Source organism: Phodopus roborovskii, unplaced genomic scaffold, assembly GCF_943737965.1.
Source record: "Phodopus roborovskii unplaced genomic scaffold, PHOROB, whole genome shotgun sequence".
Lineage (NCBI taxonomy): Eukaryota > Metazoa > Chordata > Mammalia > Rodentia > Cricetidae > Phodopus > Phodopus roborovskii.
Window position 1 is genome coordinate 13,670,189 of NW_026126525.1, and position 12,682 is coordinate 13,682,870.

Here is a 12,682-nt window from a genome sequence, read left to right on the forward strand (position 1 = left end):
TGCCTTGTTAGGACTGACATGATTTCATGTGCTTTCTAAATAGTGTGGTCATTTTATATTACAATGTACAACTTGAAAGGACACAGTAGTTACAACACTACTTTTGCATTGAAGTTTATGATGTACTTACTGGTAGTTTCTCTGACATTTTCAGATAGATAGCAAATTCTGATTGGATTGAGAATTAAAAGTACTTGTTCTCTTGTAAAGGACATAGATGGGTTTGAGTCCCAGCATACATATGGAGGCTGGAAACTAATTCCAATTCCAAGGAATCTCTGGTCTTTGAGAGCCCTGGGCAGACAGGTGGCGCTGTATATACACAAACATGGAGGCAAAACACACACCAAATACTAAAATCTTTAAAACATTTGTAAGAAGAAAATGTACTTTATTTGTTACAAAGGGAGGGGTTACTGCAAGTAGTGGCCCCTCACTTTTACATTTTTAGATCTTTTGAGAAGGATCTGTGGCAAACCTGGCCTCAAATTCTAACCCTGCTTTTTTTAACCTGTCACCAGTGCATGAGGTTGCCTACAGTACAGAGTCAGCCTGGGTTATATATAGAGATCCAAGATTGTCTGACAACCTGAGACCAGTCCTTAGAACTCTCATTATAAAAAGGTAAGCAGTCCTTAAGGTGGTCCCTCTGATCCCACATGAGTTTCTTCCTCCCACATCCCACATGAACATGTGATAAACAGGTGAGTTTAGAAAGCTTTAAAAAGAAATATGGTCTGATAGATGGTTCAGGGTAAAAGTCTTGTTACACAAATGTGACCTGGGTAAAAGTGGATGGAGAGGACTGACTACTACAAAGGTCCCACAAGCCATATGCAGAATCATCATTAATTAAATATTAATAAATTTTAATTTCACATCATACTATATGGGGTTTTTTTAATTGATTTTTTTCTATTATTTTTATGTGTATGCAGGTGCTCAGAGGTCAGAAGAGGGTGTCAGATCCCTAGAGCTGGAGTTATAGACATTTTGGGTTTGTGGACAAATAACAGGCTTATTTATACATAGAAGGGTTATTTATGCTTACCATAAATAGGATTTATTTAGGTTCCCAGTGTAGAATTGCTTCTAGGTCTTCATGTGCTAAGATTAGGGTTTGGGAGGGTTGTGTTGTTTTAACAACTTCCCTCTATGCCTTAAGGGCACTTTGGAAGGGCCTACTCTTTGTTACTGCTTCTCTGGGAGGAGAATGGGGAAACAGTTCACTTCTTTACACCTTTTATACATATGTGGCTTGATTCTCACCTTAAATCAGTCAACAATAGCTGGGCAGTAGTCGTGCATGCTTTTAATCCAGAGTTTGGAAGGAAGAGACAGGCAGGTATCTGAGTTCCAGGCCAGCCCTGGGCAGGCAGATGTCTTGGCTGGATGCCAGCCTGGTCCTACAGAGCAAGTTCCAAAGCTACACAGAGAAACCCTGTCTCCAAAAACAAAAAATCGGTAGGCAATAACAACTGGTTTCTTAATTAAGCAAGAGATATGTAAACTGTTTTAGAAAAGGGGATTATGATACAGGAGCCAAGCAACATCAACAAAAAAAAATGTTACTTATGGATTCATGGTTAGTTTTGAAGGCAGCTGACCCAAATTCCAGAAGTTATCCATTACCTTTAGTAGGTATGCAGTGAAGTAGGGGACAAGATTGACCATTTGATGTTACCGAACATGGGAGAGGTTTTAAAGAACTCAAAATTCTCCCCAATTATTTGCTGTAGCTAGGAACTCAAAACTGGAAAACTCAAGCAATTCGTATATGCCCTGAGCATTCCATTGTATCTTTTTCTGCTATTATGATGGTAATTGTTTGGTAGCTTTGGCTGGGTTACAGCAGACATCCTACTGCCTCCCGAGTGACCTGATTAAAGGCGTGCGCCACCACCATGCCCTGCATTCTGCATTCTCTTGGATTATCAAGAAATACAATGCTAGCCGAACAGATTAAATCTTACATCCCGTAGAATTGTGCCTAGGGAATAAAGTACGCAGACTTAACACTGCGCAAAACAGAAATACTCGTTACTCTCAAGCAGGTGTCTCAGCAGTCCGTGGAGACGGAAGTACATGCTATGCGTGTCCCGAGCGGAAGCAGCCGGTTCACAAAAAGTACACAAGTTCAGTTCTCTTGGGAGGAAACCGAAACTCAGAACAGCAAAGCGGTTTCCTTGCCCCGCCTACCCGCGCAGTTCCGGTTCCGATTGCTTGTAGTTCCACCCTAGCAAGGAAAGGAGTCCTGTGCGAGCCGCTACCTGCCCAGTGCCGCGTGGGAAAGGCGGGGCCTAAGTTCGTGCGTCATCTCTAGCGCGACTCTATACGTCAGCGCCTAGGCTGGGAAGGTCAGGCGTGGCCGCGGACCGGCGCGTGCGCACACCCTCCTGTTGCGGGTGGTCCTTCCCCGGGTCTCCGTGATAACCGGCGTTCGCAGTGGCGTTGGCATGTTGTGGCGCCCGGGTTCCGGGTGGCTCCGGTCACTGCCCACCTTGAGGCTCCGTGCACGGGAACTGCAGCCTGGCTGGAGTGACGCGCGGCTCCCTGCCCTCCCGCTGTCGGCGGCCGCGTCGCTGTCGGCGGCCGCTCCAGGCGGATGGTATGAGGCCCTGGCAGCGTCGGCGCCCGTGCGTGCGGCGGAGGAAGTGCTGCTAGGAGCGCACGCCGCTACGGGACTGCCCTGGTGGGGCAGCATCGTGCTCAGCACCGTGGCCCTGCGCGGCGCTGTCACCTTGCCCCTGGCCGCCTATCAGCACTACATCCTGGCTAAGGTGAGGGGGGTCGGTCCCCGTGCCGCCTTCCAGCTAGCGTTGACCGTCGAGGCTGCTGCTTGGCTAAAGTAATTAGTATTGCATGCGTTAAATGGTTAGTGACTCGAGTACCTTCCGGTTCACCCGACCCACTAGGTCTTTATATGAAATACATGTGTTTCCTAAACTTTCGATTGAGATCAGTCTGCAGAAGAAATGGCACTGAGGAACCGGTAGCATTAGTAGTGACATAAACGTTTTAACAGTGTCTGCAGCATTATTTGTCCCTAACTATTCTTACACCTCTTTATTAATAGAAAGAATTCACTGAGTTAACGTTTTGCGGACTTGGATTGTCACTCACAGCCTACGATCTATATGACCCTGTGTCTGTTAAGTTGTGACTTTGACTTGGCCTTTTAGGGCTTCACTTTTTCCCTGTAGAATCGGTATAGCATTGTCTTTCCTTGGCTACCTAGGGATGTGAGATTAAGTCAGTACGAGAAGATGAAATTTCACAGAAGATTGCCAGGAAGGGAAGCAGCAATGGCGCTAAGTAGTCACAGTGGGAATCCTTGGGATTTAAACTTACCAATTAGAGTGCTATTTTCTCTACTACTGGCCTATCTAAGGACAAAACAGTAAGATCCGGTTTTCATTTAAGTTTTCATTTAAGTCTCAAAATCCTGTGAAGTAGGTGCCATTTCAGAGGTTATGAACAGCCAGAAATAGAAAACACCAAGCAACCCTTAACCAAGAAGTTGCAGTTTGTGCAAATCAGTATGGTTGCTCAGATAGGTGTAACAAACTGGAGTTTACGTTTGTGACTAAAGATGTTTTAAGCGAGCTAAATATCTAATAATATCTTCTGCTTACATTTTTTCTGATTACAAATGTGATCATAAACATCACTTGTAAATAGTTGAGGGAAAAGAGACTGGTTAATGCAGAACGGGGAGAGGAAAGGGATTACTTGACTTTCAGGTCATGGTCCACCATGGAAGCACAACAGGACAGGAACTGAAACAGGAACTGCTTACCGGCTTTTCTATATATCCCAGGCTCGCATGCCTAGAGGATGGCGGCCCACAGTGGACTGGGTTCTTCTGTGTCAATTAGTGATTAAAAAAACAAACCTCGTGGGCTAACCTAAAATTTCTTACTGAGCTCTTCTCTCCTGGATGTGCTGAGTCGACATCTGAAACTAAGATAGCAGTGGTTCTCAACAGAGATCCTTTATATGCTCATAAAAACAACTTTTTCTTTAGTTAGGTGGAAAACTTGCAACCAGAAATAAAAAACATTGCCAAGCACCTTAACCAAGAAGTTGCGGTCCGTGCACATCAGTTTGGTTGGTCCAAGAGAGTTGCCAGGTATGCAGTTTTATGCCTGTAATCATGAAATTTATAAGTAAATGTTCAGATTTGTTCATTCATATCATTCATACTAATAAATCACCGTGTACCATGTTTTATATATTGGAATGAAAACACATAAAGAAACAGGCTTTATACCCTAATTCCCAAAGAGCTGAATGATTCTCCTATCTCAGCCTCCCAGTACCCCTCATCTCCATTGCTCTCCCCTCCTCCCCCCACAAATACTGGGATTACAGATATGTGCTGCCACATCTGACTTCTATTCTGGAGGACCCACTGAAAAGAGAGCCATGATCAGATAAAGATGGCAGTGAATTAAATACAGATGTTTGAGATAAGTTAGTTATGTGACTGTCAGTGTTCACACACACACACACACACACACACAAATAAATCAGAGAATGTGATAAATAAAATGTTTTTTAAAAATCTTACTGGCCAGAGATCATTAGAGACTAAAGTTGTAGTCTGACTGACTTTAATGAAAGGCTGTGTGCCTTCCCCTTAACTGCTTAGGATGGTTGAAACCCCTGTTGAACCCTTCAGCATCCCTACAGAAGGGGTGTGTGCCATAGGTGAAGCTCGTGCTAGTGGTCAGATGATGTTCTCTTTCTTCCCTCATCTTAGGCTCACCTATCTGAAGAATATGCGGAGGCTTGTGTCAGAGCTGTATGTTCGTGACAACTGCCATCCTTTCAAAGCCACTGTGTTAGTCTGGGTCCAGCTTCCAATGTGGATCTTCATATCTGTTGCCCTCCGGAACTTGAGCACAGGGACGACACATTTAGAAGGTAAAACCATTATAGAAATCCTCATCTCTCAAATTCTTTATTATTGCTTTCCAATAGAAAAAAAAAAAAAAAAACAATTCTAGTTTCATAACTACTGTTTACTGTATTTCTTACATTATAGAATTTAGAATCTTAATCGCAGACAGTCTATGTTGAGGAACCAAAACAACAAAAAATCGCAAATATGCCATGCAGTGGTGGCACATGTCTTTAATCCCAGCACTTGGGAGGCAGAGGCAGGCTGATCTCTATGAGTTTGAGTCCAGCCCAGTCTACAGGAGCTAGTTCCAGGACAGCTTCCAAAGCCACAGAAAAACCCTGTCTCGACACCCCCCCCCCAAAAAAAAAAAAAAAATAATTACAAATATAAGTAGCTTGAATAACCAGGGCAGATCTTCGGGTTGTGTGCTTCTGGGCCCTAAGCTATTCTCATAAATCCTATTGTTTTGTGTTTAAACTGTCTCAGCAGGTGTTTCTGTTCAGGAGCAGTTAGCTGCTGGAGGGGTCCTGTGGTTTCCTGACCTCACTGCAATGGATTCCACTTGGATTCTGCCTGTCTCTGTTGGTGTTGTCAATTTACTGATAGTGGAGGTCAGTGGTTTACAGTGAGCTCTGTTGACCATATACGTTGTTGGGATTGCTGCAACTTGTGCTGCTTTAACATCACATACACATATGCTTTGTTCGACATTGCCTCTGAATTCTGATGTCAGATCAGCTCTTGACATGGGCCAATCCTTTATGTCTCTTGGTGTCGGAGTCCTTATTATTAAAGGAAGAGCACTAAAGCCAGGCACGGCTGCTCATGTCTAGTCCTAGCATTCAGGAAGCAGAGATAGGAGAATCACAAACTCAGAGCCATCCTAGGCTACATAACAAGACCATTTCACCATCTCAGAAAACCAGGCCAAAGGGGGGGGGGGGGAGAGATAGTAATCCAAGTTGGGTGGCTGGTACTCCTTCAATCCCAGTCCTCAAAAGGCAGGAGCTTGTAGATCTCTGCAAGCTCAAGTCCAGCCTGTTTGCACAGTGACATCCAGAGCTTTAGGGAGACATGAAGGGAACTGGTCTTAAAAAAAAAAAAAAAAAAAAAAAAAAAAAAAAATTTAAGATGCCTGCCCAGTCTAGTTTCAATCCACAATTGAATGGGGTTTTATATACCTATTATGTGAATTTATTGGTAGAGAACCATAAATAACTCTCTGCCTTTCTCTTAAAAGATGACAGTATAATTTTAATTTTTTGATGAGATAACATACACACATGAAAAATAGGATTTTTCAGTTGCTTCATAGTGCTTCACTCAACAGTGCACTGAAAGTATGCTTTTAATTTTATAGAGAGCTCAGACTTTGAGATAAAAATCTTATAAACCTCATATCAGATGAGCACTGTCTGGGAATTCTAAGGCCTTGGTGCTAGGAATATAGTTCAGTTGGTGGAATGCTTGCCTAGTATTGATGAGCCCAGGGATCTCTACTCCAGCACTGGATGCACTGGGCATAGTGGGGCATGGCTTTAAGAATGACATAAGGTGATTTTCGACAGTGAGTTCCCTGTGTGTCCCCATTTAAAACAAAAGATGGGGCTGGAGATATAGCTGGATAGCTGGACGGTTAAGAGCACTGGCTGCTCTCGAGCAGTCCTGGGCTCAGTTCACAACATCTACATGGCTTCTCACAACAAGCTTTAACCAATTCCAACTCCAGCCCTCACACTCTCCCCTGAACCCCATGGATATCAGGCACACATGTGGCACACAGATACATGTATAGGCAAAACTTCCATAAACTTTTTTTAAAGAAAAAAAAAACCTAAAGTCATCAGTGAGATTTTATTGAGGAAACATGTCATGTGCAGTGTAAATGTTCTTAAAATCACATGCATCCAGCTCCTCAGTTTGTGTTCAGTGACTATTTGGTAGACAGAAAGGAGTGATAAATAGAAGGCCAGAATGAATTCCTGTCAGTGCTGTAATCTTGTTTGAATGTCATCCAGTGCCTGATAAAAAGCTATAATTTAACAGTATTGTGTGCTGGGTTTCTCTGGATAGTTGACATGAATTATCTAACTTTGTGAGGATTATATTGCTGTTACTTTATTTAAAGGAAGGGAAAGTAGCACACAAAGTAAAACGCATATAAGATTATGAATCTCTGGGAGTGCAAGGCTGCCAGGGGGTGGTGACACCGTCTGTAATCTTATCACCTAGAGAGTTGCGGCAATATGATCTCTACACAGTGAGGGCCTGTGTCACAAAACCAATAGCAACATCAGGATTGCCCTTTCAGTCACAGCCCCCACATTGCACGCGCGCACGCACACACACACACACACAGAGAGAGAGAGAGAGAGAGAGAGAGAGAGAGAGAGAGAGAGAGAGAGAGAGAGAGAGAGAGAGAGAAAGCCTAACTGATCCTAGCCTTGGAAATAGATGGTAGTTATGTAAGTTCATTGGTGTTGAAATCATGTTTAAGTGCTAGATATGGAGGCTACAGCCTTGTACACTTAAGGTCAAGTGCTCTGCCATTGACCACAATGTCAGCCCTTAAAGGTGTTGGTGGAGGCTAGTCAAAAATTAACTTTTACCAAGTTGTGGTGGTACATACCTGTAATCCCAGGAGAGACAGTGTTTGAGGTTACCCTAAACTACTGAGTGTGTTCCAGGCCAGTCCTATCTTAAAACTATCTCATGTAGCCTATCTCACAAGTCTGTAAGCCAAAAATGACCTTGAGTTGCTGTTCCAATGCAAATACTAGGATTTTAAGTGTACCACACAACCTGGGCTTCAGTGTGTGATTTAAAGTTTATCTGATTTAATGTGCACTTTAGTAATTGTGGTTTGTGTGTTCTACTTCAGATTTTCGCTCTCCAAAAACTTGGAATGTCTCGTTTTCAAATGTATGTTACAAACTTTGTCCGTGCTGTATCCGTGCTGATGATCCCAGTTGCCGCAACAGTACCTTCTGTGAGTAGCAGTAGCATTGCATGTGACCCTGTTTAGCTTGCACAGCCTGGCATCCTTCTGCTTACCCACTTGACCCTTGCTGTTGAGGGTGACTGTGTAACTGTTGTCTGTATCATCCAGCAACACCCAAGCATTGCTGGGATTGGTTGGTTCATCTTTGCTGTGGATGTGTCCAGCTTTCCCATCAACTCTTTACTCCCCTTCTTCTATTTTAATCTGACAGGGCACCTTGCATAGTCTAGTACTTACCTATTTGGACTAGCTAATACATTGAACAACTTCCTTATAAACTGGACCAAGGCCTATAGCACATAAAAAAGAAAACACTGCGAAGTCCATATGGATTCATGATGCTCCTTAACCTTTTGCAGTGAGTTCGGTTCACTTGTCCCTGTTGATACTTAGCTTTGTAAGAAATAAAAGAACAATTACTTCAGTCCTATGTATATTTCCCACAGATAAACTTTAGAAGTTGTCAAAAGCTGTGTCCTGTACATTTTCATCTTTAATTGGGGCCAATATGAAACCATGAAGTAGAATCAGTTACCAGTAGTTTAGATGAGCAGTTACAAAGCTCACAGTCCTTAAGGATCTGTTGGTATAAAGGTGTATCATAAATCTGGTACTTGGGTGAGTGTCTTTTACCTGTACACAATAGGTTTCTGCATCTCTGAAGTAGACCTCATGTCTGTGAGCAGGAAACTGTGTATTATAGCCCTTTCCCATGGGGAGCATTGCTGTAAAATGCCATGTAATCACAGCAGTACAGCCCAAGAGACAAGAGCAGTGTGGTGTCGAGGATTGGGTTAGAGTTAGTAACAAATCTGAAAAGGTGTATTACATATCCAGGCTTATCTCCAGCAAGGAGTTCAGACAGGCCCAGTTTAGGAATGATGTGCCAACTCCCAGAGTACAGCCGTGTCCCTTCTTTCTGCTCCATCACACACAGTCTGATATTTACCCTCATGGCCACAGTCATCAAGATGGCCGTTGGAGCAGGGCACATCACAGAAGTGGTAGAGGGTGCTTCGAGTACACATAGTCCTTCTAAAGATCGTTGCTAGATATCTTACCAAATAAATGTGCTGTGTCTTACTTACTTGGTCACATCTAGAAGCTTTAAGCGTCTATGAAGTACATGTAGTGGATTTTTAGACACAGTTATGTAGGTGAGTTTTTCTGTCCCATCAACTATCTCCCAAAAGTTTGGCTGATAGATTAGGCTTGTTTCTAATTAGCTCTTATGACTAAAACTAACCCATGCTGCTTTCTCTGCCTCTGACTGGCTAACCCTTTCTTCCTTCTTCCTAGGGTTCTCTCTGCCTCAGAAACCCTGCCTAGCTGTTGGCCATTTAGCTTTTTGTTTGTTTCTCCAGACAGGGTTTCTCTGTATATCCCTGGCTGTCCTGGAACTTGCTCAGTAACGAGACTGGCCTCGAACTCACAGAAATACACAAATACACCTGCCTTTGCCTCCTGAATGCTGGGATTAAATATATGCACCATCACCTCCCAGCTCTGTTTAGCTGTTTTTATTAAACCAAACACAGTGTAAATGACTATTCCACAGTGAGTATACTCAGCTAAAAATCAGGATTTTGTTTCTTAGCAAGAAAAGAGAGTTATGTAGATGGCACCTTATAGTTCTATCTGGGTACACATTTAAAAAGTGGGAGAAAAAAACCTGGAAACCCTTATAGATTGGGTGTTGTATACCCTTCATCCGAGCATGACCCTGAATGCACCTGCCTAATGCTTAGGCATCCTGGTTTTATGCCAGACACTCCATGTGTCCAGGGTACATGTGTGCGTGTCAGAGGACAGCCTCCTAGAGTCTGTTCTCTCCTTCTACCACATGGCTTCCAGTTATTGAACTCATATCATCTGGTTTGGTGGCAAGCACCTTTACTGGCTGGCCCATCTTGCCAGCCCCAGGCACTCTCAATGCGTTTTGTATATTGCCCTGTAGTTCTCCCAGTGATACAGTGAGGCAGGCACTGTTATAGTCTCCCACTTTAATGGGCCAGAGTGGTGGCACATACCTTTAGTTCCAGCACTCAGGAGGCAGAAGTGGGTGGATCTCTTGAGTTTGAGGACAGCCTGGTCTATAGAGTAAGTTCCAGGACAGACAGGGATACACAGAGAAACCCTGTCTCAAAAAGAAACAAACAAAACAACAAAAACCATCTCCTACTTTAGTGATGAGGAGCCTGAAGCAAGGGGAGTCAGACAACTGATTTGGTTCTGTGAACTACTCATATTTCCAGGTAGTTCAGCTGTTGTCTGTAACTGCTGTGCTAATCTGCCTTTGATGTGTTACTACTGTGTAACGTGTACTGTTTTTCCGCCTGCCGCCGCCCGGTCTTGTCCCGCCACCGCGCCAGCCCCAAATGACACACAGAGACTCTGTGTTTGATACTATGCTGTTGGCCCGGTTACTTGTTTCTTATCGGCTAGCTCTGCCTTAATTATTAACCCATTTCTGCTGATCTATGTATTTTCACATGGCCTTCTCTTACCGGGGAGGCGGCTGGCGTCCAGCTCTCTCCAGACTCTCCATCTTGACTCCTCCTTACTACTTCCTATTTCCTCCTTGTCTCCTAGTCCCTCCTATCTTCCTCTCCTATTGGCCAACAGTGCTTTATTATTAACCAGTATGAGAAACATATACAGAATGACATCTCCCATCACTACTGCCCTTGAGGTCTCACCTTAAACAAATGCAGATACTTACTACGGATCACATACTGTGGGTAACCATTCTGTGCAAATGCTCTCTCATAAGCCCTCTAAGGTGGGGATAGCAACGGTCCTATTTTACAGACAGGAAACTGAAGCAAAAGAAATAATCTGTACAAAACCAAATAATAGTGAATAGGATTCAGACCTAGAGAGCTTTATCCCAGGCAGAACTTGCCTGCCACATGGCTTTGTTTCTGAGACCTGAGAAATGAACTATATCCTAGAGAATAGGAGAGAGTAGTTATTGGGGAATCGTGAAAGACTGGCAAATGAAAGGTGAAATAAGGCCTAGTAAGATTGCCATGGGAAACGACCGCATCCCCAGGCTTCCACCATCCATCTGTATAATCATCTTGTTAGCACCTGTGGTGGGAATAAAGTCTTCACAGTTATAAAGAAGGGAAGGTGCTTCCTGACTCTGCCTGGAACCTGTTGTCTGTCATATCTGCTGTAAACCCCACGGTCTGATTTCTGGTGTTGTCAGCCTTTTGTGCCTGGCCAGGCGGTCCATTCACTATCTGGAAGCTTGCTCAGAGTGCTGGAGTGTTTTTTACTGACTGCTGGTGCGGGTGAGCCTCCCCTGTACAGGAGAAGATGCTAACTGTCATGCATTCTTTGCAGTCTCTTGTTCTCTACTGGCTATGCTCCAGCCTCATGGGCCTCTCCCAGAATCTACTGCTCCGTGCCCCTGGATTCCGCCAGCTTTGCCGGATACCACCAACCAAGTCGGATTCAGAGACCCCTTACAAAGACCTCTCTGCTGCCTTTTGTGCCAAGTTCCTTTCAAGAAAATGAGGACAGTACACTTCCAGTAACTTTGAAATTATTGGAAATGCCATTTTCAGTTTCATGTGTTGAATTTAGAAGACTGGGGTAGCGTTTAAATTGCCTATTATGCCTATTTCTCTGTGGGAAAGATATAACTCAAATGTATTTGATATTTTGTGTTAGACATAAATGTTCAATTGTGAAGTCTAAAGATAGGCTAAAATGCCTGGTCTTGTTCATACAATAATATCTTTGCTGAGAACAGGATTAGATCCTGTGTGATCTGTGTCCATACAACAACGTTTTGTAAATTAAAGGCTCTGGTGAAAATATTTTATTTTATATAAATTATGTATGCATGTCTGTGGGGTTAGGGGGACAGCATGTGCACCTGTGTACTTATGTGCAAGTGTCCACAGAGGCCAGCATCGCCAGATCTCTCTGGAATTTAAGGAAGGCAACATGTGTGCTGGGAACAGAATTCAGGACATCTGAAGGGCAGTGTATACTTACCACTGAGCCATTGCCCTAGCCCTGCACTGGTACTTTTCACCACTGAGCATGTGAGCTCCAGCCCAAGTGAGGTAATTGCTAACACTTCATTGGAGGATGGTTGTTGGGTCTGTTTGTGTATTTGAAAAGTCTGTATGGATTTGTCATAAAAGTCATGGGACTCAGAGTGTTCTTTGGCAAATTTTAGTCTAGTGGGCCACTTGAGAGGTGACTCAGTGGTTAGGAGCACTTGCTGCTGTCACCTGAAGTGCATATAGAACCAGAAAGGCCACTGTGTTATAAGGTGACTTTTAACTTGTTTTTTATTTGGAAAGATTGAATGCTGTCTTGGAATTAATACAGGAAAAATTCATGGGTGATAATAAACTGTGGCTTCAGCTATTATTTCATTCAGAAAGGTGAAAGTTGTGGTTGATGTACTCAGGAATAAATTTGACAGGCATTTGAGGAAATTTTTCTTGAGGCCTCAGGTTGGGGCAGGGTGGGGGGTTGCAGCCTGGTCCCTTTCCTCGGTGTCCCAGTACCACTCTGCATGCAGCTGCCTAATTATGGTGAGGGGATTAATGGGTACAGCCAGCCCTGGCATTGTGTAGGTTGTTGTATTTAGAACTCTGTCTGCATCTAAAATGTATTCATGTCCCCAAATCATTGAGTCACTTGGTAAATCATTGTAATTTTGTCTTTTTTTGAGGCAGGGTTTATCTGTTGCCCTGGCTGTGCTGAAACTCACTCTGTAGACCAGTGTGCTGAAACTCACTCTG

The 12,682-nt window shown here is 43.6% G+C and overlaps 1 protein-coding gene across 2 annotated transcripts; it reads left to right on the top strand.

Annotated features, from left to right (window-relative positions):
* Positions 1–2,453: 2,453 nt before the first annotated feature.
* LOC127232117 (cytochrome c oxidase assembly protein COX18, mitochondrial) lies at positions 2,454–12,373 on the top strand. Of its 2 annotated transcripts, none has more exons than XM_051198089.1 (6): positions 2,454–2,780; positions 4,032–4,132; positions 4,766–4,929; positions 5,396–5,520; positions 7,791–7,898; positions 11,262–12,373. In XM_051198089.1, the coding sequence occupies exons 1-6, from the start codon at positions 2,457–2,459 to the stop codon at positions 11,433–11,435; spliced, it is 996 nt and encodes a 331-aa protein (XP_051054046.1). In that variant the 5' UTR covers positions 2,454–2,456; the 3' UTR covers positions 11,436–12,373. The 2 variants fall into 2 exon arrangements, with proteins under 2 accessions (XP_051054046.1, XP_051054048.1); XM_051198091.1 differs by having other exon boundaries at positions 5,399–5,520.
* Positions 12,374–12,682: the final 309 nt, after the last annotated feature.

Bases quoted from the DNA above. Each gene is read 5' to 3' on its own strand.
- LOC127232117 (XM_051198089.1), top strand. From the start codon at position 2,457: ATGTTGTGGCGCCCGGGTTCCGGGTGGCTCCGGTCACTGCCCACCTTG. The intron at 4,133-4,765 runs GTATGCAGTTTT...CCCTCATCTTAG, and splicing joins TGGTCCAAGAGAGTTGCCAG to GCTCACCTATCTGAAGAATA. The intron at 5,521-7,790 runs GTCAGTGGTTTA...GTTCTACTTCAG, and splicing joins TCAATTTACTGATAGTGGAG to ATTTTCGCTCTCCAAAAACT.